Below are 22,254 nucleotides of genomic sequence, written 5' to 3'. Positions count from 1 at the left end.
CATTGCCACTCTAACAATAGTACACGCCCTATAATAGTACGGAATACTGCTGTACTTATTGTACAGCGGCAATGAAATCGCCATCAGCAGAATTGGTACGACACTATTAATTTACAACTTTGCAAGGCGTACATACAGTGTACTCGAAGGATACAAACAGCATTAATTCTCAAAGATTGTTGATTAAAAGCGGAAGCCATTACAGAAATTACTGAACGAAAAGTTTGACCTCGGAAATTACGAGAACTAATAGAAAAAATCCAAGACGAAAAGTGCGACATTGCACCATGTTTAGAAATATGCAAACTAAATTTTATAATTTTGTGCTTAGTATATATATAGATATGGATATAATCGTACATATAAAATACGTAGAAGATGGGATATCAGTTTTCAATGGTTGCTACAAATTTGAATCAGCATGCCGTTGTTTTGTTTTATTTGTTTTGTTCCGTGATACGAAAGCGGAGTAGCGCAAGCAGCAGTTACTAACCGAAATGACGTTCCCGAAAACAGAAGAAACTTACTTACGTTCGTTAATAGTCACCTCTACTAATTTTAATGCTGTACAAAATAACAATACACGGTGTAATACGTACATAAAATTACTATGGAAATGGTTCCTACCGTTTTGCGGTTTTTTTATAAAAGCTTTACTAATGTTTTCTAGTCGAAAAGATCTTCATGTTTAATTACTTCTCTGCAGCTCTTAAGTAAGTTTTTGTTATCAAAAAATTAAAAATACGAAGTATCATTAGAATTATTCCCTTACTTACCGTCTTATCATTTCACAAAATTGTCTATTACAGTACGTACTTCTACTGTTCTACAGCACAATTTCGCATCCGACTGCACGCGAGTGGAGTTGGAAGGAGTCAGCTGATACTGATAAAGTTTGGTTTGTGTTCATTTGTTTTGGTTTTCAGCGTTTTCTTCGCTTACGTCCATATTATTCCCGACGAAGCGTGCGATTAGATAATATTCATCAAAGTTGCTATGACAGATCTTTCTTCCAAAAATTTTGTGGATTTCTCGGTACTGTATACTGGCATGATTAGTTTGAACTCTGTAGTATTCGGGTCTCCGATCGAGCAACGAACTGTGCGACACCGTTTTGTTTTGTTTTCTCCATTGCTCAAGGCTCGGAAACCAACGATTCCTCGTTCCTGCTCCGTTCGAGTTGCTTGTGCAGTTTGCAGCTCTCGGTTTAATATTCCTTTTTTTAACTTTGGTGTCGAACTGAGCAGACAGCATGGAGGATGTTCGAGATGATGAGCCGTTGTTGGACGATGCGGAACAGAATTTGTGCAGCCATGCTGAAGAAAATCCTTTGACAGAGACACCTGTTTTTCTCGAAGCGGATCTCGGCAGATTATTTGAGGACATATTGGAAAGACTCGGCGGATTTGGTCGCTATCAGAAATGCATAATATTTCTTGTGGTACTTCCCATGTTTTTCGCATCAGCGTTTATGCAGTCTTCATGGGTAAGTCGGGGGCATTTGGATTTTTGCAGTTCGATAAAATATAAGCAAAAACCCAGAATACGAAAAACTCTAAAAAAACTCGAAAACAGTATCGTTGGCCCTGATGGAGTGGAACCGTAATTTAAGAGTTTTTGGTAAATATCTGTGACTGGCATGCATGATACATCAACTTACGTATTGTGTTTTTTTAGCTGTTTGTTTCCGCTATGCCAACGGATCACTGGTAAGTAGAATCTGTAGATAATAGTTGTTATTGCAACAGAAACAGGTTAAATTACAGAATTCTGTTACACGAATTTAAAGTGAGTGTAAAAGAGTATTTTGGAGTGTTATGTAATGTTTGTTTGAATCATGTTACTGGTAGAAAAGTTACCGGCACTAATGGGAAGGTAAAGGCATTTCGAAATTTCTCGGATCTTGTGCTCTAATATGCAGTTTTAAATTGTCGATGTTTTAGGTGTCATATTCCGCTGCACAACTTAACGTTTGCGGAGGAACGACAGCTTCTTCCCTTGGAAAAAAATGACGACGACACCGTCAAGCATTCCACCTGTAAAATGTATGATCTGAATTACACGGACATTCTGGAGAAAGAGGGCAGCATAGAAGGAGTGATACGATACATCAACACATCCCACACCCATCTAAACACAACTCACTGCCGACACGGCTGGACTTTTGACCGTCACAATAGTGACACCAGCCTGATCACGGAATTTTTACTGGTATGCGGCGCAGCATTTCTGCCCACCCTGGCCTATATTTTGACTTCTACGGGCGGGGTACTGGGCATTCCTTTGGGCGGTTATTTCAGTGATCACTATGGACGAAAACGATCATTTTTTGTGTTTTTACTGTTATACGTGTTGCTGGGTGTGGGCTCTTGTTTTGCACCGAATTTCATCGCCTTCGTCGTGATAGCGTGTGTACAGAATATATTTACTAACCCCTGTTATATCCTGCCTTATATGGTGGGCATTGAAATTCTCACGCCCGGAATCCGTTCGACGTTTTCCGTCCTTCTGACTGTTGCATTTACGTTGGGAGGTGTGGCTTTTACCGCGGTAGCCTATTTTATCCGGCACTGGCGGTATTTGATATTCGCTTCCACGGCGCCATTCTTTTTGTTCCTCGGTTACTGGTTTGTCATGCCGGAATCCCCTCGGTGGTTGTTATCGATTGGACAGTTTTCTGAAACGGAAAAGTTCCTCCGCAAAGTGGCGAAAGCCAATGGCAAAATCTATGACGAAGAATGTGAAGCGAAATACAGCGAACTCCAAGAGCTGTACGCAGAAAAGAAGCGATTATCCTCTGGAATGAATCCCAAGAAGACTTCCTGGCTTGATCTTCTGAAATATCCTAATTTGCGGAAAAAGACTTTGGTTTTGACCTATCTCAGCTGCGCCGTCAACGTAATATATACAGGGCTGAATTATTATGCTCCTGCGCTTGGTGAAAATCCATACCTCAGTTTTTTGTTGGTTGGATTAGTGGAGCTGCCGGGATCATTGTTCACTCAGTTAATTGCCGACCGTCTCGGACGACGCTTGACCATGATTGTGTGTTTTGTGGCCGGAACTGCTTCTTGTATCGCAACTGTTGCGATACCGTCCCAGGGCAGTTCGACGTGGCCGATACTGCTCACCTTGTTTTTAGTCGCCAAATTATTTGTCACTTCTGCGTACACCGTACAAGAACTTATGGTTTATGGTAAGATAGCATTTGCTTGTATTATGAAGTGTGAATAATTGTATATTATACAAGACTTTTTGCTTTTTTATGGTTTCAGAACTTTTTCCAACAGTACTGCGCGGTGAAGGTGTGGCACTGACAAATATCGTGGGTTACTTCGTCAGTAAGTACATGACAAAAGCTGCAAAACTGTACAGCAACATATTGAATGGCATCTTAGTAAATTTTCTTTTGATATTAATTGATAAACTTTGCATCAGGTTGCCTAATTTTACATGTACCGTGTTGAAGATTGGTAATTATTTAATTGTAGTATGCTTATAAGTTCGAGCTTGCTTTTAAGTTTGATCGGCACTTGAACGTTGCTGACAAGTGAATATTGTTTACCCGTGGCAGATCTGAAATATTGCGAAAGCTAGCAGTCAGCATCGTTTTTCTTCTATTTGCATATCATTTACTTTCCAGGCAATTTCGGACCCGTTATTGTGTATCTCCGTTTCAATGGCGCAGCATTTCCGATGATAGTGTTTGGATGTTTGTCGGCTATCGGAATTTTTGCAACTATGATTTTGCCGGAGACACTGAATTGTCCACTGCCGGAGACCATCCCGGAAGCCGAAAATTTTGGAAAGCTTACTAACGTTCGAGATGTTTTTCGTATTGGGCGTAGGAGCCCAAATGTCCCCGCTACACAAGATCTGTCCAAGTCAGTGTAGATTTTGTTTTACTGATCTTCCTCCCATGACATCTGTGATGTTTTCAGTCATATAGGATAAATATTATTTGGCGTTTTTGTACTGTATATGTCTGTTTTGTTCGTTTAGGCCCTTACTAATGCAATTTGTGATACGGTGTATGGTGGTTTTGAAACGGTTGCCGGTGAAAATATTACAGCCATTCGGAAGACGGAATGTGTTAAAGCAGTTGTAAATTGGGTACTTCCAGTTGCGCACTGATTGCGAAATCTTGAAAATGGCATGCCTGTCTCGGCAGTGCTGTGCTTGCAGTATTACGATGAATGGATCTGATGTCAAAGAGTACGAGTATTATATTACTATTATTATTATTTGCTGGAGCATTTTGCATGTGCATTACAGCTGAACTGACTGTGAAATGATACAAGTAATGATTTATGACACATGAAATGATTTATGGTTTAAAAGTTGAAATACAGACAAAATAACACTGATGTTCTGTACGAGTAGTCTTAACGTAATTCGGTTACACTCTCCATTTCCCAAAATAATGATGTACGTAAATCCCGAAATCAAACTAACAAGAAAATCAATATTCATCCGCCAAGTTTTTTCTTGATACGCACCGTAAATCTAGCATATTCCATTGGAATAACCGTCACGGGTATCTGAACTTGAACGAAAGGGGTGGCGGTGCGAGTAATAAGCGAAAGAGTTGAGGCATTTTCGAACGTTGTGTCTGAAATGGAAGATTTTCGCTTTTTAGGAGGTGGTTGCCTGTTCTCACCCTGGTCAGTATCGTTCTGATTCTCCGGCCGACGTCTGATGTGGAACTTCCTTGTCCGGCAATCAGAAGCCTGGAGAAATGACCGCGGTACCGATTCTGATGGGACTGGATGCAGCGCCACACGCCGCGGAGTAAAGAGATCATTATACCGTTGAACAGCTGCCATGAGGAGCGATTGGGCAGTAACCGCTGACCGAGTGTTTGAGAAAGAAAACTTAGGCTTTCTGGAAAAGCCAGATGCAGATGGCGTAGGAGAATGATCTGCAGCCAACAGATACCATGACATTAAATACTGCAGCTCCAGTGAATGTGCAGGATGCGTAACTGCGAAAAACATGTAAACTGTCAACAAAAACTTCAAGCACCTGAAGCTAGTCCTGACCAATCGTTTTCTTCGGAATTTTCGCCACCGTCCACATCGAATTTAGCATCATCCCATCGAGTGCGCGCTTGTTCTAAAGTGGATTCATATCGGCATTCTACTTCTGGGTCAACTTGTACGTCTTGACCATCAAGTTCCGTTAGCAATTTCGCAAAGGAATGCGAGCTATGAATATTCCTGATATTATCCACGCAAACATGAATTTCGTGAATTAGTTTTCGAGCTGGAACAGAAAAGCGGGGATAAACAAAACATGTTGCGAGTTTAAGCACATTAAAGCTGCATATGGCTTGCGCCGCTATTTTCTGAGTAGGGCTAGAATTTTTCGCTATGGAGATAACTTCAGAACAAAACTTACCCAGTTCTTCGTTTTCAGCATTATTTTGTCCCCATCGTTCGCTCTTGCAAGCTTTCCGGACCATATTGTGACACTCGTCAAATGAGGGTTTCAATCGGGAATTAATACTGCTTGTCATGAAGGCATTCACAATCGTCGAATCAGATCCTGCAATTTTTAAAACCGAAGTTCCCTTCCTTTTTTGCCCAACATACAGCCGTCACAATAAAAATAAAAGTGATACGGAAACTGACCCTTCCATGGACGAAATGCTGTGATTTCTGGATCCAACACCCTCGATGTGACGCGTTTTCTTTGACAATAAGAAATCAGTCTTTCTCGGGCGAATTCTTTGGCATTTTAAGCACTTCAATTCTGTCACAAGCTCGTTCTTCATCGTCTGAATCTTCGTCCTGGCCATCCTCGTATACAGATGAAAATTTTTCGTATTCTTCGGTGCATTTCTACCCAACAGACGTATCGCAAATCGGGTTTGTAATAAGGACAACAACACATATCAAGTTTTGAACATCTGCACGGATATCGGCATTTTTATTTTTCTCCATATATACTTTAATCAAGATACTCAAAATGATGCATTATATCGGATATCCTACTTAAGCCGCCAGAAACGCGGACAGACAAACGATAAAGTTCAATAAAAATTTACGCTTTTTATTATTAAACAGTAAGCACAACAAACAAACCCACGTTTAAATAGCACGTGTATGAAATGTGTTTACAAATAACACTGCACACATACCAAGTATTCCTTTTCCAGACGGTCAAGATACGGGAATTTCTCACTATCGCATTCCATTTCTTCGTCAGGCAAGCCCAAACCGGAATCACCCTCTCGATAAACACCGTTGTTACCGCCAGACCCGCCTGCAGAGCAGCGGTAACATTCTGCAATTTCCGGTGAACTGGAGCGTGCCCTCCTCGTCGGCACAGCCTCTCCGATTTCCGGTGATGGCGTCCTTTCCTTTCTTGTTCCTAAATGCCAAACTCAAAACTATACTGCACTCGTAAATAACAGTTCATACCATAGAATAAGTAAATGCGAGCGAGATTGCTGAAAGCCTGAAACTACAGAAACTGCAAGTGCAAATGCTTTCTGCACAATTCGGGCCAGCAATGCTAAGTATGCGGTAAAAGCCACAAAGTACTAGTACCTAAATCATGCAAGCTGGACTGTCGCTCGCTAGACTGGTTGTGGAATCCATAGTCCAAATCAGGCGTTGCGGAATTAATGGCGGTGTTATCCGAGTTTCCGGTGAAAACATTGGTCGCTCTCGTAAGGGCTGCGTTTTCATTATCATCAGAGATAATCGTAGCGTATTGCAATTTGTTCAACTGCGACGTTGTTTCAACAACACTGTCCAACATGCTGTCCATCAGGTGTCGAATAGGCGTGCTGCTGCGGTCCATGTCTTCTCACCATACATTTACGGTTTATCCTGCTTAAAAAATTGAGCTGCTCAAGGTTTGCAGATCGCTCGTTATAATGCGCTAGTTTTCCATCTTCGGACGAAGGTGATCGGAAACGAAAAAAACAACTTTCTGTCCTGCTTCTTCTGTACGATACGTGATTCACCTGTCAAATGAAAATCCTTGTCTGCGACAGGCGCCCAGGCGATCACTCAAACTGACCCAATTCCTATTGTTCCCATTCGTTAGAATACGATTAACAAGACTTTACAAGAGCCCAAAAAGGGCAAAATTTCATAGATAGCACGTCGAATCAACTCTTCAATCTTCAAGTTTTACTGGTTCACAATAACTTCACATACTGCTTTAGGTCAAAAACTTATCTAACACGGGTATTAATGAACGGGAATGATAACGGTTATTAATGAACGGGAATCAAAAAATCATATGCTGCAAAAATCTGAAGCGTCTCGTGATTCATCATTCATGGGTTCAAACTTCAGAATTCACATTAAATTTTAATTTGAAGTCTTTTCGACAACAATAGCGTAAGTAGCGAAGGCTGCATGTGCAAACTTAAACCACCCAATAAAATGTGGGAAATAGGGAGCCTGCAGGGTAGATCATCTCGCTTACTACGCCCAAGAAAATTCCGATGTTTTTGTGATATCTTTCACTCGCTGAAGTCTGGAAGTCGTAAGTAAATTATTGTGCTCCTGCTGTTGGTATTGTTCGAAGCAGTTGCTAACACTGGTTTACGAAACTTTTTACAGATTGGTTTTGGGATATTTAAACTGTATATTAATCATTAGATTAAGTTTGTTGCAAGTGTGTTTCTGGACTGCGGCACTTGTAATGTTTCATTTTGAAAACTCGTGGAAGTCTTCATCCTGCAGTGTTTGCCTGCACTGCCTCATCCTGCCTGACGTTTGTGGCTTTAAATGTTTTGGTTTTGTGCATTTTTGCAGCTTGCTGTTTAGTTAACTATATCATACCCGATTGCCAGTGATGATATAAGTTCCGGAGATTTTGTCATGCATGGTGATATACGCAGGAAATTGTTTGAATCTGTTTCAAGTGGCCCATGGTCGAGGTAACAGCGCACCATGAGCCTTCAGTTGATTGCCTCTGCGCGGACGCTTGTTGCGCCGTATCGTCAGCTGGGATACATTGGAAAATATGGGAGCTTGCGAATATGCGGCGGCGTTAGGAGAACGAGTTCTTGGTCGCCATCTTTCAAAAATGTAAGCTTTTGACTGGACGAATCCTATCCTTCAGTCATATACAATACTTAATGTTATTGTCTGTTTAGGCTAAGCTTTTGAATCTTTAATACTTCCCAGGTTCAAGCGGACAAATTGCAGTTTCTCTCCCCGAAAATTCCTGGTGGTGAGATTTTAGGTCGGGAAATATCTGGCGCATTTGTGCCCAATCCCGATCAGAAGGATAAACAAGTGGTTAAACGGTTTGTGCATGGCCATCCTGGCGGCAGCGATGACAGTGACATGGATTTCAGCGTTAAAAAGCGAACGACAGGATGGGAAATTGTCAAGAAAATGCTGTCTTATGTGTGGCCGAAAGACAGTGTGGGAATGAAAGTCAGGGTAGCGGTTGCGATGGCCCTCCTGCTTGGATCCAAGGTTTGTTCTGTGTATGCGATTCCTAGAAAGTACCTGTCCAATGGTTGTTTATTTTGGCATCATTTGAATGTAGAAATTGGTTATTCTTTGTTGTTAAATAATTGCACATATTTCTTGCCCTAAACTTCGTTTTAGTTTTGATTTGCTCGCTTCCTTTTGTAGGTGGTAAACATTTATGTCCCGTTTATATTCAAACACGGCGTGGACTATCTCAACGAGCATTCAGGCGAGCTTTTGACCGTAACATCTACGAATCCCGCTACAAACGCAGCCACCTACGCCGCTGTGATTTTTCTTGGTTATGGAGCTGCTCGGGCGTCAGCGGCTCTTTTTAGCGAAATGAGAAATGCAGTATTCGCCAAAGTTGCTCAGCATTCTATCCGGAAGATCGCCGTGTCCACGTTCGAGCATCTGCACTCATTAGACATGCGTTTCCATCTCGGCAGACAGACGGGAGGATTGTCCAAAGCCATTGACCGTGGCACTAGGGGCATCAATTTTGTGCTCAGCGCTTTAGTTTTTAATGTCTTTCCTACCATCCTTGAAGTGGGGCTAGTGTCCGGTGTTATGGTAAGAATGAGGTTCCGTACCCCTATTCCATGTGTTGTTGTGAACTTATCAGGAGCTTCGCTGTACTCTTAGTGATTTAGTCCGTTTCATACCAGATATTATGTTTTTATAGATACAAGATTTTTGGTGTTTTGTAGTACCACCAGTTCGGATTACCGTATGCACTTGTCACGTTGGGATGTATTGGAACCTACACCACATATACTCTACTGGTAACTCAGTGGAGAACTAAATTTCGAGTGGAAATGAATAAAGCGGACAATGAAGCAGGATCGCGAGCCATCGACAGTCTGATCAATTATGAAACAGTGAAATATTTCAACAATGAGCAGCACGAAGCGAATAAATATAATGAAGTGTTGATGAAATTCGAGAAAGCGTCGCTGCAGACCAACACAAGCCTAGCTTCCTTGAACTTCGGGCAGAATCTGATTTTCAGTACAGCTCTTGCCGCCGTGATGATTATGGCCAGCCAAGGAATTTTAAAAGGTGAACAAATTTTTAAGATTTTAATGTCTTTGTTTCGCTGCTAATATTTTGTTTTATAGGCCAGCTGACGGTTGGAGATTTAGTTATGGTAAACGGATTACTAATGCAGCTTTCACTGCCTCTGAATTTCCTGGGAACTGTTTATCGTGAAATCCGACAGTCGCTGATAGATATGCAGACCATGTTTAACCTTATGAACGTTGGTACTAACATAGTGGTAAGTGGTACTGGATTTGCCTTCTTCGGCGGATCTGGTTTTTAGTCTTCTTGAGCATCTGCGCTCTCATTTAAAGTCTCTTCCTTCGTGCTTTAGGACAAACCTGATTCGGTGCAGTTGATGCTCACACCATCTACGTCAACTGTTACATTCGAGGATGTAAAATTTTCATACATCAATGGTTATCCGATCCTCAACGGCTTATCATTCCATGTTCCCGCTGGGAAAAAGATTGCGATAGTCGGGGGCAGCGGCTCCGGAAAATCGACTATAGTACGTCTACTCTACCGATTCTTTGACCCGATGGAAGGGAGCATTCTTGTTGGCGGCCAGGATGTCAAAGATGTGACATTGTACAGCCTTAGGGAAGCTATAGGTGAGTGTAGTTTTTCTTGACGTTGTACGAATATTGAATTCAACAAGCGAAACTAAAACACTAATTTGCGAAATAAATCATGCGAATGGATATACAGAATACATGCAAAGAGCTCTGCGTGGTAAAGTTTGAAGCGTATACACAATCTTGTTAAATAATTGTACAACATATTAAGATTCGTTTCGTTCGAATCGTAATGCAGTGAAAACGTGGCGCCGTTCTTTTCAGGAGTCGTACCGCAGGATGCGGTCCTGTTCCACAGTTCAATCTTCTATAATATTCAGTATGGTCGCCTATCGGCATCTCCAGAAGAAGTCTACGATGCTGCAAAAATGGCAGAAATACACAGTTCGATTGAGAAGTGGGCCCATAAGTACGATACGGAAGTCGGAGAACGAGGCATGAAGTTATCCGGCGGCGAGAAGCAACGCGTAGCCATTGCCCGAGCCATCATGAAAAACCCTTTGATTCTGGTGTTTGATGAAGCCACATCGTCACTAGATTCTATTACGGAACAGGTAAGTGATTATGAGGCCAGTTGGTGCTTTTATTAACGACGCTGAATTGAACATGTTAGTTTCGCTCAGTTTTTTTTACCACATTAATGATTCTGTAGACGTAAAGGTTAATGGACACTCGCCTAACGGGTAGACGCAAAATTTTGCGATATTTACAGAAAATCATGAAAGCGCTGGCAAGAGCAACGGAAAACCGCACTTCCATCTGCATAGCCCATCGACTCTCGACGGTGGTGGACGCCGACGAAATTCTCGTGCTGGAGAACGGGAAAGTAATTGAGCGTGGAACGCATTACTCGCTATTGCGCCGTCCCAGCAGCCTTTACACCCAACTCTGGCATGAGCAGCATGCTCCAGCTGAAGAATTAGTGAAATTGCATGAAGAGCAATCAGGTAGCAGGGATGCACCGTCGTCCTGATATCGAAGCTGGGGAATACTTAATTTAATTGTCAGGCAAGGTTTCGTGTGAACGGGAAGCATCTGTCCGCAGTCGGGTTACGTGCATCCGCATTTCTGATGTCGGAATTTGTGATTTTTGTTTTTAGCGTTTAATAGTAAATGTTGTAAGATATTTGTAACGCCTTTAAAAGATTTATGATGCAAATGATAGCCGGTGTTCCATAGTGGAGCTCATCAAAACGCGAAATGACCGATATCCGTTTAACGTTTTAGTAGTAATTGTAGAGGAATGCAATTTGGGAAACACATCTTTCCAGTAAGATTCTGCTTTTTTGCAAATAAGCTTTATTCGCTGTGCACGCTCGACCAGAGATGGCCAGTAAATACTACCACCACAATAAAAACCGTGGTATGGGAAAGTTCCAGCTGCGGAGCTGCTTAAGAACTGAGAACAATTATTACGAAGTAAAACCTCGCCGGTGCGCTGATTGCGTGATCTGACATCTTCCCACAGGACACAATTATCAGCCCACGGCATTCGCGGCAAACAGTGTGTATTACTGTATATGTACCGTATACTTTAAAGTTAATTACACCATTAATTTAAACTGACGACCAATATTTATTATTGCGTTAATATGGATGAATATGAGTTACAGTCGGATTACTTACAGGATGATGTAAGTACACTGTGTGCGGATTTAGGATCATGCCCACACCAGGCACCACGTACTGCAGATGTATCTAATGTAGTAACGAAACCAGCAGCGATTATCCGAAGTTGAAAACTAATAACCAACATTTGGTACGAATTAATTAAATAAAAAAACAGCAGGCTCTGCGAAATTGCGCACAAACTCACTTTGGACGCTCGCGAATGTTCGGTGATACTAGACAGGGTTATGACAAATGCAAAATACTTTGTACACGACATAAACAAAAACTTCCACACTCAGTAACAGCACCAGATCCCATTTATGCTACGATTAATAAAATAAAATGGAGAAATCTATTCTAATTGTGAAATAGTTATTTGGAGAAAAATTTGAAGAAAATGCACACGGTACCATAGGACAAACTACGGAGACGTAAATGCAAGTTTCCTTTCCTAAAAGCGGTTAATTCATAATGCAGAATGTCTTCGTTAACACTTGTAAGTAGACCAACAGCAACATTTACATTCACACAAAACGTTTGTATAGCATTAAGTTTACAGAAAGCAGACATTTTCCTGGCAAAATTCAAATAATATAAATGAAAGCATGAGAAGCGTGATGTTAAAAGTCAGATACAACAAGAATATCTGGTGTAACAGCTGCAGTCCACAATCAGAATACAATCTTCGTAACATTAGTGGAATAAGTAATAAAACCCGCCATAACGAAATTCATGTAGCGAAGTCACAAACTGGCTTGGACGACATGTTTACGTGGATGAGGTTTTAGCATTCGGCGGCGGATTATCCTCCATGGTTTCTATTCCTTCATCATGCAACAGTTCCTTCGCCTTCTTCATCATCTGGAATTCATTGTAGTGCTCCTTACGATGCTCCTTAAACTGCCGGCGCTTCTCCCTTTCTTCGGGTGTTAACTCCGAATCCGGAATCTCCTCATCTTCATCATTATGAGACGGTACACGAATCATTTTAGCGCATTGGTGGCCCATCTGTTCAGCATTTAGACGTTCCGTCAGGGAAGCCGCATTGATTCCGCAAGGTCCAGCAAGATCGGGCTCCGACTCGGAACGTGGTTCATGCATTTCCGTATCGCCATCATCGTCCACGTCATGATCAGGCGGCAGTGGCGAATGTGAAAAAGGTGTTTTAGGTTCTTCAATCTGCACAAAATACTCAATTAGATTGCGCACTGGTAAAAGGATTCGAAGCATAAAACAATACAGCCCAATTCAAAGAAACCTATTGACGTCTTGAGCATTGGTACATCACAGAAACTTCTGATGATCCGACTAAAACCTTAAATTTTACCGCATCATCTATACAGCAAGAATACAGCCCATTAACTGATTACGAGAGCGAAATATATCACAAATTTTCCAGACAACCTGCTGTCACAGTCATTTGGCGCCGTTCCTGGCGCTTGTTAAAATCTACCCTTTTGTGGTCTGAGTACAACTGAATAGATTAGCAAAATTAATGATGCCTGAAACTGCCGCATTTACGTTCAACAATTCACCTTTCAATGATGAATCTCATGAGTGCTCTATAACCTAATCTTTAATACGTGATGGATACTGGATATCAAAGCAGTAAAAATGATACGAGCAAAGAAGCATGCATGTCGCAGCCAGCAAAATCGGATGTATTATTGATACCATTCCAGTTTACAACCTGCTATGAAGTTCTTTTTGCTATGAATTATTTTTGGATTTCAGCTGCGTAAACATTTAAATGTGTCACGTTCTAGACCAACAATTAATCGTCTTAACCATTCATTAGTCAACGCTTGTAAGAAGATAATGAGCAGAATACGGAAGCTACAAGAACCCGAATCTTTCTTCCCCCTGGAGGCAGGGTGAAGCCAAAAGGAAATACGAAGTCGGTAATTAGCAATAACGAACCTTCATATGCCCGTAGTCTTTGCCAGGAGGATGATGCGTAGCCAGAATATTCATTTCGTCCCACTTCATCTCTTTGTGCTCTTGTGAAGCAGAATTCCTCCTCGGCTGCTCACCCGGATCGATGCTGTCTGTTTTCTTCAGTATACCTTTCACGGGTTTGTGATGCATATGATCAGCCATCGCAATCAATCTCTCGATCCTGACCCAGACAATTCAGCAAACAGTCCAGGGAAAACTAGAATGTAAAGACGCTATAAAGCTTAAAAAGATTTAAAAACAAATCGCTAAATCTTTGTACGTCGACACTCGACAGCCAACTAAAAGTTTAACTCGATAATACAAACATTGAAAAATATTGCAGTACATATGAAATTACTCAGCCTTTCACACCTGAAACTTTCTGTGGGAAAATTACAAACTGTAATGTGGATATGATGGATCAACCAAACCACGCGCGGATTGATCGCAACTTCCTACGGAAGTCACGAATGCTCATGACGTACGTACGAGTGCAGCCGCTATAGTCTAGGTACGAGCGCAAGTACAGTAAGTGCTTACTTTATATATGTTTTCGGCGTAAACCGACCGGCCGGGCGGCTCGCCCATGGTTCTAATAGCAATTTCTGTTATTCTATCACTCTTGGAGTCTTGGGCCTCTCCCATTTTTTTGGACGGTCAGTGTACTCACCATCATGTACTGCACTGTATTTGTCTGTGCAAAAGAAGCGTCGGGCACATCAAGCGAAGATTTGTTTCTCCATGGTACTAACTGTTTAGATTCCTGATAATCTGTAGCTGCTGTGAACGTCTTCACAGTTTCAAGATCTTTCCATTTTTTGCTTCAAATTCTCTTGGCTTTGGGCCATCGCGGCCCCGGGTATTGCGATCGTCTGATATATAGCGACCGTAAAACTTTGTGACGGCTTCCCATTGTTGAGAAAAAATGGAATAGATGTCCTTGTGTCACGGAGTAAAGGAACGATAAATCTACTGTCACAGAAGATCTGGTTCCATATACGCAATGGAACATCCTGGACAGGCAGACAACGGTGAACGGACAATCAGACCTCCGGAAGCTGTTGGGCGCAGAGGAGTTGGACGTGGTCAACCGAGAAACCTTGCGCTTGTTAAAGATGTCCCGATGAGAGCAAACTATCCGAATGTACGGGAATCCGTACCAGAGATAAATGCCTGCCTTGCGGGCACGAGTAGCTCGTACGACGCGCGAAGCTCGGAAACTGACAAAGATAAAGAAGGTAAGAAACTTTCCATGAAACTATTAAGAGAAGACTCAGACGACGAACAAGTGTCGTCGTTATTGGTGGATATTACTCGTAATATTCACGTGCTCACAACTTCTGGAAGTCAATTATGTGAACAGTTGAAAACTAGAATAGAAAACGTACGATTACTGTGCCACCAGATTTTTAAAAGGTTTTGTAATTGAGATTTCCGATGTTGATCACAACAGAATGAGAACCCCCATAATTATTTACCAGAAGTGTGCACTTACAGTGGAGAATCCGTTTAAACAGCCGGTAAAGTTTCGAGAAACAGGACCTATCATCAAGGCAGTATTCCGGAAGATGGAATCAGAGAATGCCCAGTTTCCTTACTGTATGAATAAGATGTTTACGACAATAAAAGGACACTTGGTAACGTTTATTCGGAATCACTGTTTAATAAGTGTTTATGCTGTGCATTAAGTAGTTAACTGGTTTACATGGTACTCCTTCTTTAAATCCAGATAAGGCTGAATGATTTCAAATCTGTATCTGCTCTGCTCACGCTTATCCGTGACCATCAAAGCAGCATTGTGGGCAACGTCGTTCTGGATCTCGGTTGCGGCACCGGTATTCGCAGCGTTTGGTGTGCCGCTCTTGGCGCGAAAATGGTTATTGCGGTATGCCGGCATGCGCCAAATGTCCCAGTTTTCCTCTTGTCTGTATGCGTACAGGTTTTGGAATTTTACAGGCAGACTCGTCACCGTTTGTAGGACTGGTATCGCAGTTAGCAGTGGACAACAAGTTGGCAGATCGTAAGTACTCGTAATAGCATATTGTAGCCGTACAAATAAGATCTGGAATGTTACAGTAATAATGATGAGCATTTCATTGGTGCTAGTTTGATGCGGAAACATCTGAATTTGTACTTGTACGAATCTTCACTTTTATCGTGGATTTCTAGACTGGTTTGGGAAATGTCTAACTGATCTAAAATCATTCTTGCTCTTGCCCTTGCCCTTGCCCTTCTCCAATGTTATTCAGCTTGAAGATTCGTACAAGTACAAATTCAGATGTTTCCGCATCAACTAGCACCAATGAAATGCTCATCATTATTACTGTAACATTCCAGATCTTATTCAGTATTAACATTAACGCAAAAGATGCGTTTTAATTTGAGCTGTTCCATTGTTGTGCTTTCATTTTGCAGGAGTGATTGCATATAATACCGGCTCTTTGTTGAATGCGGGAACGGCTTCCCCCCTGAAACAGCTGTTATCATCCGTGGATGTTATTGTTTGTGACTGGTGCGGTCACGGCTTTTTCAGAGGGAATCTGGTGGATCAAATAATCTCTGCAAGCTCGTTTTGTAGTGTACGCTGTTTCTTCTCAAAATGTCATACTGACCGGTGAATATCATACATCGGGGTTTATTTGTACAGAGGACACCTTTGATTCTACCGTCAGTGATTCGCCTTTCCATTTGTGCTTCTAGCAGTGATGAGTATCATCGCGAGACAAAGCGTAAGCCGTAAACGTTTGCGGTTGACTGGTTATTTAGTTTATTATTGACAATTATGTGGTATTACACGAAAATTTGCTAGGATGGAACAACGCCTACAATATCGACTTCTCGGGGCTCCAGGAGAACGATTTGTCCACTCCGATATACGGCGGATGGGTCGAGGCACAAGCCATATGCAGCACAAGCGATGAACTATATGTAAGTAGGGTTTATATTGTATTTTTAACTATAGAGTCTGGCTTTATGATGCTCCCTGTTCATATAATGTTAACGTACGAAGCATTGAATGAACTCGTCCGGTCAAGCAGTCTGATCATAAAATTTCTTATTTTCGTAATTTTAGTAACAGTAGAAAATTGTTGCGATAGACGTACGATCTACATGGACTGGTGTCGCAGCCGGTTCGAGATTGGGGTTTTACTTCGGAATTTTCACTTCGTCCACAACAAATTCCACAGGGATTGTCAGTACCTGTCACTGCTTTTGTCGTCCATTTCGAGATTTTGTCCGATTTCGGCAAAACTGTGATCCTGTCGACAGGTGGGTTTTCTTAGTAAGTATTATGTTGGAATTAATCTATGTTTATAGGTTTCTTTGGAATCGTGTTTGGTTGTGGAACTTGTGGCTTGTACAAAAACAATTCTTTTTTCGCAGAACCATCCGAAACTCGTTCTCGTTATGGTCACTGCATATTGTGTTTGGCCAACCCTCCTGATTTCGGCAACCGTAACGAACTAAACGGAAGGTTCACATTCATCCCTCGAAGCGGCGTATGTATAGTGTTAGTGTAACTGCACTAGTAGGTTGATACTCGACGTAATTATCGTGTCATAATAGGTCAGTTTACGATTTTGGGATAGTTATATGGCCAATACTGTGCTGAAACTTCGACGCTTTATTAGAGATTTTGCATTTTTGTAACAATATAAGTAGCCTAATGTGGCTGAGCGACAGGTAGTTAGGAGACATTTGGGGGTGAGGCATGCATTTTGCCATAGACAGTTGGCCGTGGGCCGCGTGAGGCAATTCGTCGTGACACAGTTAGTGGCAGGACATTTGTTTTAGTGAGTATTTACGGACATTTCGTTTAACCATAAGTAAGTACAATTTGCTTTTGTGGCGAATGGTCATATGACTGTTCTGCCCATAATTTCCCATCTCCCAAAAGATTGTCACGTAACGAAAAGGTGTGCGCTTCAAATTATCCCAAAACGAATTGTCGAAATATAAGTAAGTTTGACGAAATGTCTCACGATGGATATGTTCCGCGACCACTTACGCTGTCACGGCTGATTGTTTGTCGATATCGAATGGCTGCTGTTTTTGATTTTCGGGCTTTGCTTTCTCGAGCTACTGACATCAGTATTTTTTGTTATAACAGAATGACCCGATGTTTATACTCGAATACGCAGTGGATAGCGAAGATGTCCAGTGTGTCTATTACGGAATAGATCCGGAAGTGCCGTTTTCTGATCATAGTCGGAAATGAGAGATCGTCGTGAGCCAAGGTTTTGATCGAATGCTGCAAGTACTGTTAGCTAACTTCGACTCCAGCAAGCAAACCAGATTCTGGGTGTTAAGCTGATGTTTACCTGAAAACGGTTGGTTATTCCAAGTCTAACGGATCAGAAACATCGTGGGATTCTTGAGCTAGTTCCAATTCTGTTTTCGCATTTAATGCGCTGTTAGAGCCTGTTTCGTTTTTTTCAAAGCTTCAGTGACTTTTATTGCTTTCTTTCATATTATTTAACTGTCTGTTGTGCGAACTGGATGACATGTCACCGTATCTGGAGAGTTAAGGAATTAATAGATAAGGAATTAATAATTTGATATTGTACCTATTTTATTTGATACTACAAACTTACAAAGTATTGTATTGTGCATCGTACCAGAGCTCATACCACGGCACAAGAAGATAATAATTATACCAATGGCGATTTGTACATATACATACTCGTACATTTGTTGTACATATCTGCCTATATTAAATAGCCATAAAACTTGCGTTACATAAAATACAGAAGTCCACTGGCATTTAAAAATCTGGTGGACTGCAAGTATGAATGAAAGAATAATATCAAAATATGCGCGTGTTCGAGGTTGCTGTAGTTCTTTGTAAACTCCCGCCATGACGGCAAAGCCGGCTCAGTCACTAAACCGAGTACAGTAAAGGGAAACTTTCAAATCAAATGACTTGGGTGTTGCTCCGCCCTCCCATTTCCGCTTCAACAAATACGAATACTGTAGCTAGAAATTTTCGTGGCTGCTTTTCCGATCAATCCGCAAAATATTAGGCATTCCATGGCGTGACTTGGGAGTTGGGAAATTCATATGCGTAACAGCGTTCGCACTGAGTTCGCTTGCCTCGAAAAATCTGCTTGCGTTCCAAACATGAGCCTCGCAAAAACGCAGAAACCCATTTGTCGGACCACGTGCGATATAACAGACAAAAGCGGAGCGTTCCGAATGCGAAATGCAAGAGCTTTCAGGCCTCAGTACGCTCAGCTTTATCACGAACGTTTGACGGCGCTGCAGCCTCGCATGACCAAAGCAGCTGAGGCAAAATGGGGTAAGTCGACTGTTCTTTTAAAGCGTTGACGAAGCGTCCTTAATGCATTTGATTCAATAAGGCACTCTCAAGCAGCGGATTTATCATTTATGATGATGGCTATCTGCTGCAGGCTCCAAATACCGATTCTGCACTCTGAGCGACATCGTGGAGAACGAGACAGTATGCCTGATTGGAACATTGTACAAGGAGATGGAACTAAAGCCCAATATTTTGCGGGAAATGTGCGAAGACACCGAAGTGCCTGCACAGCCTATTCTGCCGCGCTATACTAGTGACACCGACACCCTGGTGCTGGAGGATGAATCGCAGAGAATCGTCGTGGGAGGAAAGATGGATTTGCAACAGGTGGTGACGGGAATGATCGTGGCGTTGGCCGGGCGGGAGAACGATGCGGGAGTGTTCGTGGTGGAGGACTATTGTTTTCTGGGGATGCCACCGCAGCCGCATTTTGATCTTCCCGAGGTTGACTGGTGCGTGTTTGACGGCATTAATTTTATTCTTTGAGGAATTGGGGTCGCATACAGCCGTAGCAAGTTAACAAACATGTAATTTATGACTATACGATATCTCTGATACTGAAGTTGTTTTGATGCCTATCGTCTATTTTGAGAAAATATTTCTGAATGAATTAATTCCATTTAATTTTTTATTTCTGGCGTTTTTGGCTCTTACAAGATCTAATGGTAAGTATAGAAGTACTATTTGTAAAATAAAAATTAATCGCAAAATATCTCTTCGATTTCTTTATTGACGTGTGAGGTGTGCATTTACGGTGTAGTTTTCAGAGTACTTTCAAAAACTTGCGGTATTACAGTTTATAGTTTCTATACTTGCATTAACATTAATATGTAGAACTATTTTACTTTTTTTGCTTTAGTTTTTCTTTTCTTACTTTTGTTGTTGCTTTGTTTTGTTTGCTTTAGTTTTTTATAGTTATATTTTTATAGTTGTTGCTTTTTTATTATATTTTTATAGTTGTTTGAATTCGAGCTTGGAAATTATTTCAGCGGCTACGCGTTAAGGAGTAACGAATTTTGACTATTCTGTATGTCTGAAAATTGCAATGCGTTTTGCAGTTACGTTGCGTTCCTTTCTGGATTGGGTCTTGGTCCCAACAATAAAAACTCGTTCCCTGTGGATTTATGTATAGATCTGCTCACTGGTCAAGCTGGGGATGAACAACAAAGAAGAAAATGGCCTGTGTTGCAGCTGTGATTATCGCTGGTGATCTCATAGAAGCGGATTTAGAAGAACGGAAGGAACTCGCTCTAAAAGTATGAGTAGCTTGAGACTGGCAGTTGTTTTCAAATTTTCGCTTTATTTTTTTCAGGTCGTTCAATGGTTTTTTGCTAGCATAATTTTAAGACGGTTTCTAAAGAATTTTTTCAAATCTGTAGGCGCGATATCTGACCCGTCATACTTCTCTTGGGAGTGTGGAGAAAATGAAGAATGTGGATGAAACTCTTGAACAACTGGTTGTAAGTTTAAGTGGTGCTATTTTGGCAGCAGACTTTCGATGGCGAAGTTTCGTGTATTGTTCTCACCATAATTATTCCATACAGTAGCGGTGAAGATAAAACTGTTTTTTCAATTTTGGCAGCGCAATGTAGACGTGTATATTATGCCCGGAAGTAAAGACCCAGCCAACTTCATGCTGCCGCAACAGCCACTGCATCCCAGCATGTTTCCGTTGTGTTATAAATCTTCGGGTCTTCATCTCGCTACCAATCCCTTCCAGTTTGATCTGAACGGCGTACGGTACAGGAATTATCCTTTATTATTCCCGTTTTATGCGCCAGGATTTTGCACACTGCTAAAATATGAGATATTTTTCTAATAGAGTACTCGGAACTTCTGGTCAAAATGTTAGCGACATTTACAAGAATTGCCGTATAAATGATCCACTGGACATTCTGGAGCAGACCTTACATTGGGGCCACATGGCGCCCACGGCACCAGACACTTTAGGTAAAAATTATTTTTCCACTTATTTCTGTTCGTTGACTACGAAGTATTTTCCTTCGGTCTAGGATGTTATCCTTTTGTGGATGTTGATCCATTTATACTTGACGAAGCACCTTGTGTATATTTTTCGGGCAACCAGTCGGTCAACGGATGCCGACAAATTACTGGTGAGGTTTATTCTCTTTGTACGCATCGCTCGTATACTATGCTGTGACTGTAGAGTATAATTATTAGCTGTGGCCATGTGAGTAAAGTCATTCGTGCGTAAGCGCTATTACTGTCACGGTTATTGGGGCGTCAAAAATGACAACAAGCCTTTTGCATCATTTGAATGATAAGAAAAGACGTTTGTTGTTTTTCCGCTGTATCGGCCACTGTTAGTTGTAGTGTTGCTGGTCAGTGGTCACCGCTGCCGCACGAATTCGTTCATTGCTGATTACGTGGAACAGTTATAACATTGCCAATATTTTGTTAGTCAAACTCAGAACAATTCTTTGATGGAAGTAGGGGTTGCTTATGGTGTGTTGTTGTGTTTACTCTATTACGTATTGCCTCGTAGTGTGAGATTACGCTGAGTGATATATCCAAAAACTAGTTCTCACACATAATACATAATTTTTATTTATGGATCGTAAGTAAATTTTGAGAGGTTGGCTATTATATTAGCACAGTAAAAATTCTTAAATGACTTTGTTACAGGACCGAACGGACAGCGAGTGACCTTACTCTCCGTCGCTAATTTTTCCATGCTTCCTTCCATGGTCTTGTTGAATTTCAGAACTTTGCGAGCAGAATTCATTATCCTGGACGGTATGTTAGTCAGATAGTGATTCTGTATAGGCGCAATGTTTGCATTATTTCCACAATTTAAGTGTGGCTGAGAACGAAGCTTTTGCTGACCTTTGCATACTGCACTTTTTTCTGTGTTACGGAATCTGCTGTTTGAATGTTTTGCAGTCTTCAGTTTCACATTTTATTTCGGTTTCTATAATCTCGAATGTCGCGAGTTTTAAAAAATGAAATCCTTTGGAGTTGTAAACATTTTAACGTCGTACTCACGCTCAGTTGCATAAAAAAGGGAAAACTCATTTCCTGTCGGACAGCACTTACACACCGCTCTATCCGAAACCACCACAACCTTTTGTCGACATTTAATTACGGAATATCGCTTCTGAGTAAACAGCCATTAATAAATTCATGGTCGAATGGGAAAATATCGTAGGTTGCGTTGTAGGTTGTCCAACAAGGACAACGCATCGCACCCGCAACAGGAAATTGTTACGCGTGGTGCCTGTATGTTCATAATTATATCTGCATCTGTACATACACGGACGACGGTATTCCCGGCCGACCGGCAGGAGTCATGGAACAC

General features: G+C 41.5%; 5 protein-coding genes and 1 long non-coding RNA gene across 9 annotated transcripts; 4 read left to right on the top strand and 2 right to left on the bottom strand.

The window, feature by feature from the left end:
- The first annotated feature begins 740 nt into the window (after positions 1 to 740).
- On the top strand, positions 741 to 5,146 carry LOC129591351 (beta-alanine transporter-like). Of its 2 annotated transcripts, XR_008690832.1 has the most exons (7): positions 742 to 1,486; positions 1,678 to 1,709; positions 1,944 to 3,196; positions 3,276 to 3,341; positions 3,644 to 3,884; positions 4,003 to 4,215; positions 4,640 to 4,779. XR_008690832.1 is itself a non-coding variant. In XM_055486979.1 (6 exons), the coding sequence occupies exons 1-6, from the start codon at positions 1,253 to 1,255 to the stop codon at positions 4,740 to 4,742; spliced, it is 1,929 nt and encodes a 642-aa protein (XP_055342954.1). In that variant the 5' UTR covers positions 741 to 1,252; the 3' UTR covers positions 4,743 to 5,146. The 2 variants fall into 2 exon arrangements, 1 of the variants encoding a protein (XP_055342954.1); XM_055486979.1 differs by lacking the exon at positions 4,003 to 4,215 and having other exon boundaries at positions 741 to 1,486; positions 4,640 to 5,146.
- Positions 4,224 to 7,306, bottom strand: LOC129591356 (uncharacterized). Of its 2 annotated transcripts, XR_008690834.1 has the most exons (7): positions 6,977 to 7,306; positions 6,555 to 6,839; positions 6,143 to 6,375; positions 5,634 to 5,843; positions 5,401 to 5,547; positions 5,026 to 5,265; positions 4,224 to 4,921 (listed from the first exon to the last, which is right to left on the bottom strand). It is a non-coding gene; the product is annotated as an uncharacterized LOC129591356 (long non-coding RNA). The 2 variants fall into 2 exon arrangements; XR_008690833.1 differs by having other exon boundaries at positions 6,555 to 7,306.
- A 199-nt stretch (positions 7,307 to 7,505) lies between these two features.
- On the top strand, positions 7,506 to 11,443 carry LOC129591200 (iron-sulfur clusters transporter ABCB7, mitochondrial-like). The gene is made up of 8 exons (XM_055486766.1): positions 7,506 to 8,054; positions 8,154 to 8,450; positions 8,613 to 9,020; positions 9,158 to 9,509; positions 9,569 to 9,726; positions 9,823 to 10,102; positions 10,331 to 10,620; positions 10,779 to 11,443. Exons 1-8 carry the CDS (start codon positions 7,917 to 7,919, stop codon positions 11,037 to 11,039), a joined length of 2,184 nt encoding a protein of 727 aa, XP_055342741.1. The 5' UTR covers positions 7,506 to 7,916; the 3' UTR covers positions 11,040 to 11,443.
- A 728-nt stretch (positions 11,444 to 12,171) lies between these two features.
- Positions 12,172 to 14,100, bottom strand: LOC129591259 (protein phosphatase inhibitor 2-like). Of its 2 annotated transcripts, XM_055486846.1 has the most exons (3): positions 13,988 to 14,100; positions 13,598 to 13,832; positions 12,172 to 12,856 (listed from the first exon to the last, which is right to left on the bottom strand). In XM_055486846.1, exons 2-3 carry the CDS (start codon positions 13,775 to 13,777, stop codon positions 12,446 to 12,448), a joined length of 591 nt encoding a protein of 196 aa, XP_055342821.1. In that variant the 5' UTR covers positions 13,778 to 13,832; positions 13,988 to 14,100; the 3' UTR covers positions 12,172 to 12,445. The 2 variants fall into 2 exon arrangements, with proteins under 2 accessions (XP_055342821.1, XP_055342820.1); XM_055486845.1 differs by lacking the exon at positions 13,988 to 14,100 and having other exon boundaries at positions 13,598 to 13,981.
- A 150-nt stretch (positions 14,101 to 14,250) lies between these two features.
- Positions 14,251 to 18,163, top strand: LOC129591302 (protein arginine N-methyltransferase 1-like). The gene is made up of 10 exons (XM_055486905.1): positions 14,251 to 14,853; positions 15,113 to 15,252; positions 15,345 to 15,500; positions 15,572 to 15,635; positions 16,031 to 16,194; positions 16,263 to 16,344; positions 16,425 to 16,543; positions 16,714 to 16,885; positions 17,000 to 17,115; positions 17,727 to 18,163. Exons 1-10 carry the CDS (start codon positions 14,619 to 14,621, stop codon positions 17,832 to 17,834), a joined length of 1,356 nt encoding a protein of 451 aa, XP_055342880.1. The 5' UTR covers positions 14,251 to 14,618; the 3' UTR covers positions 17,835 to 18,163.
- Positions 18,164 to 18,586: 423 nt separating this feature from the next.
- Positions 18,587 to 21,937, top strand: LOC129591301 (DNA polymerase delta subunit 2-like). The gene is given in 9 exon segments (XM_055486904.1): positions 18,587 to 18,914; positions 19,027 to 19,387; positions 19,994 to 20,100; positions 20,103 to 20,191; positions 20,315 to 20,395; positions 20,518 to 20,675; positions 20,758 to 20,885; positions 20,948 to 21,049; positions 21,582 to 21,937. Coding segments are annotated over 9 exon segments (1,392 nt in total). The 5' UTR covers positions 18,587 to 18,676; the 3' UTR covers positions 21,710 to 21,937.
- The last annotated feature ends 317 nt before the right edge of the window (positions 21,938 to 22,254 follow it).

This window comes from Paramacrobiotus metropolitanus, unplaced genomic scaffold (assembly GCF_019649055.1).
Source record: "Paramacrobiotus metropolitanus isolate TYO unplaced genomic scaffold, Prichtersi_v1.0 Parri_scaffold0000045, whole genome shotgun sequence".
NCBI classification, from domain to species: domain Eukaryota; kingdom Metazoa; phylum Tardigrada; class Eutardigrada; order Parachela; family Macrobiotidae; genus Paramacrobiotus; species Paramacrobiotus metropolitanus.
Note: the sequence above shows the minus strand (reverse complement) of the source record. Positions and strands in the feature narration are given on the sequence as shown.

Bases quoted from the DNA above. Each gene is read 5' to 3' on its own strand.
- LOC129591302 (XM_055486905.1), top strand. From the start codon at position 14,619: ATGGAACATCCTGGACAGGCAGACAACGGTGAACGGACAATCAGACCT. The intron at 15,501-15,571 runs GTATGCCGGCAT...GGAATTTTACAG, and splicing joins GCGCGAAAATGGTTATTGCG to GCAGACTCGTCACCGTTTGT. The intron at 16,544-16,713 runs GTAAGTAGGGTT...TTGTTGCGATAG, and splicing joins GCACAAGCGATGAACTATAT to ACGTACGATCTACATGGACT.
- LOC129591259 (XM_055486846.1), bottom strand. From the start codon at position 13,777: ATGGCTGATCATATGCATCACAAACCCGTGAAAGGTATACTGAAGAAA. The intron at 12,857-13,597 runs GTTCGTTATTGC...TATTTTGTGCAG, and splicing joins AAGACTACGGGCATATGAAG to ATTGAAGAACCTAAAACACC.
- LOC129591351 (XM_055486979.1), top strand. From the start codon at position 1,253: ATGGAGGATGTTCGAGATGATGAGCCGTTGTTGGACGATGCGGAACAG. The intron at 1,487-1,677 runs GTAAGTCGGGGG...GTGTTTTTTTAG, and splicing joins CGTTTATGCAGTCTTCATGG to CTGTTTGTTTCCGCTATGCC. The intron at 3,197-3,275 runs GTAAGATAGCAT...TTATGGTTTCAG, and splicing joins ACAAGAACTTATGGTTTATG to AACTTTTTCCAACAGTACTG.
- LOC129591200 (XM_055486766.1), top strand. From the start codon at position 7,917: ATGAGCCTTCAGTTGATTGCCTCTGCGCGGACGCTTGTTGCGCCGTAT. The intron at 8,055-8,153 runs GTAAGCTTTTGA...AATACTTCCCAG, and splicing joins GGTCGCCATCTTTCAAAAAT to GTTCAAGCGGACAAATTGCA. The intron at 9,021-9,157 runs GTAAGAATGAGG...GGTGTTTTGTAG, and splicing joins GGCTAGTGTCCGGTGTTATG to TACCACCAGTTCGGATTACC.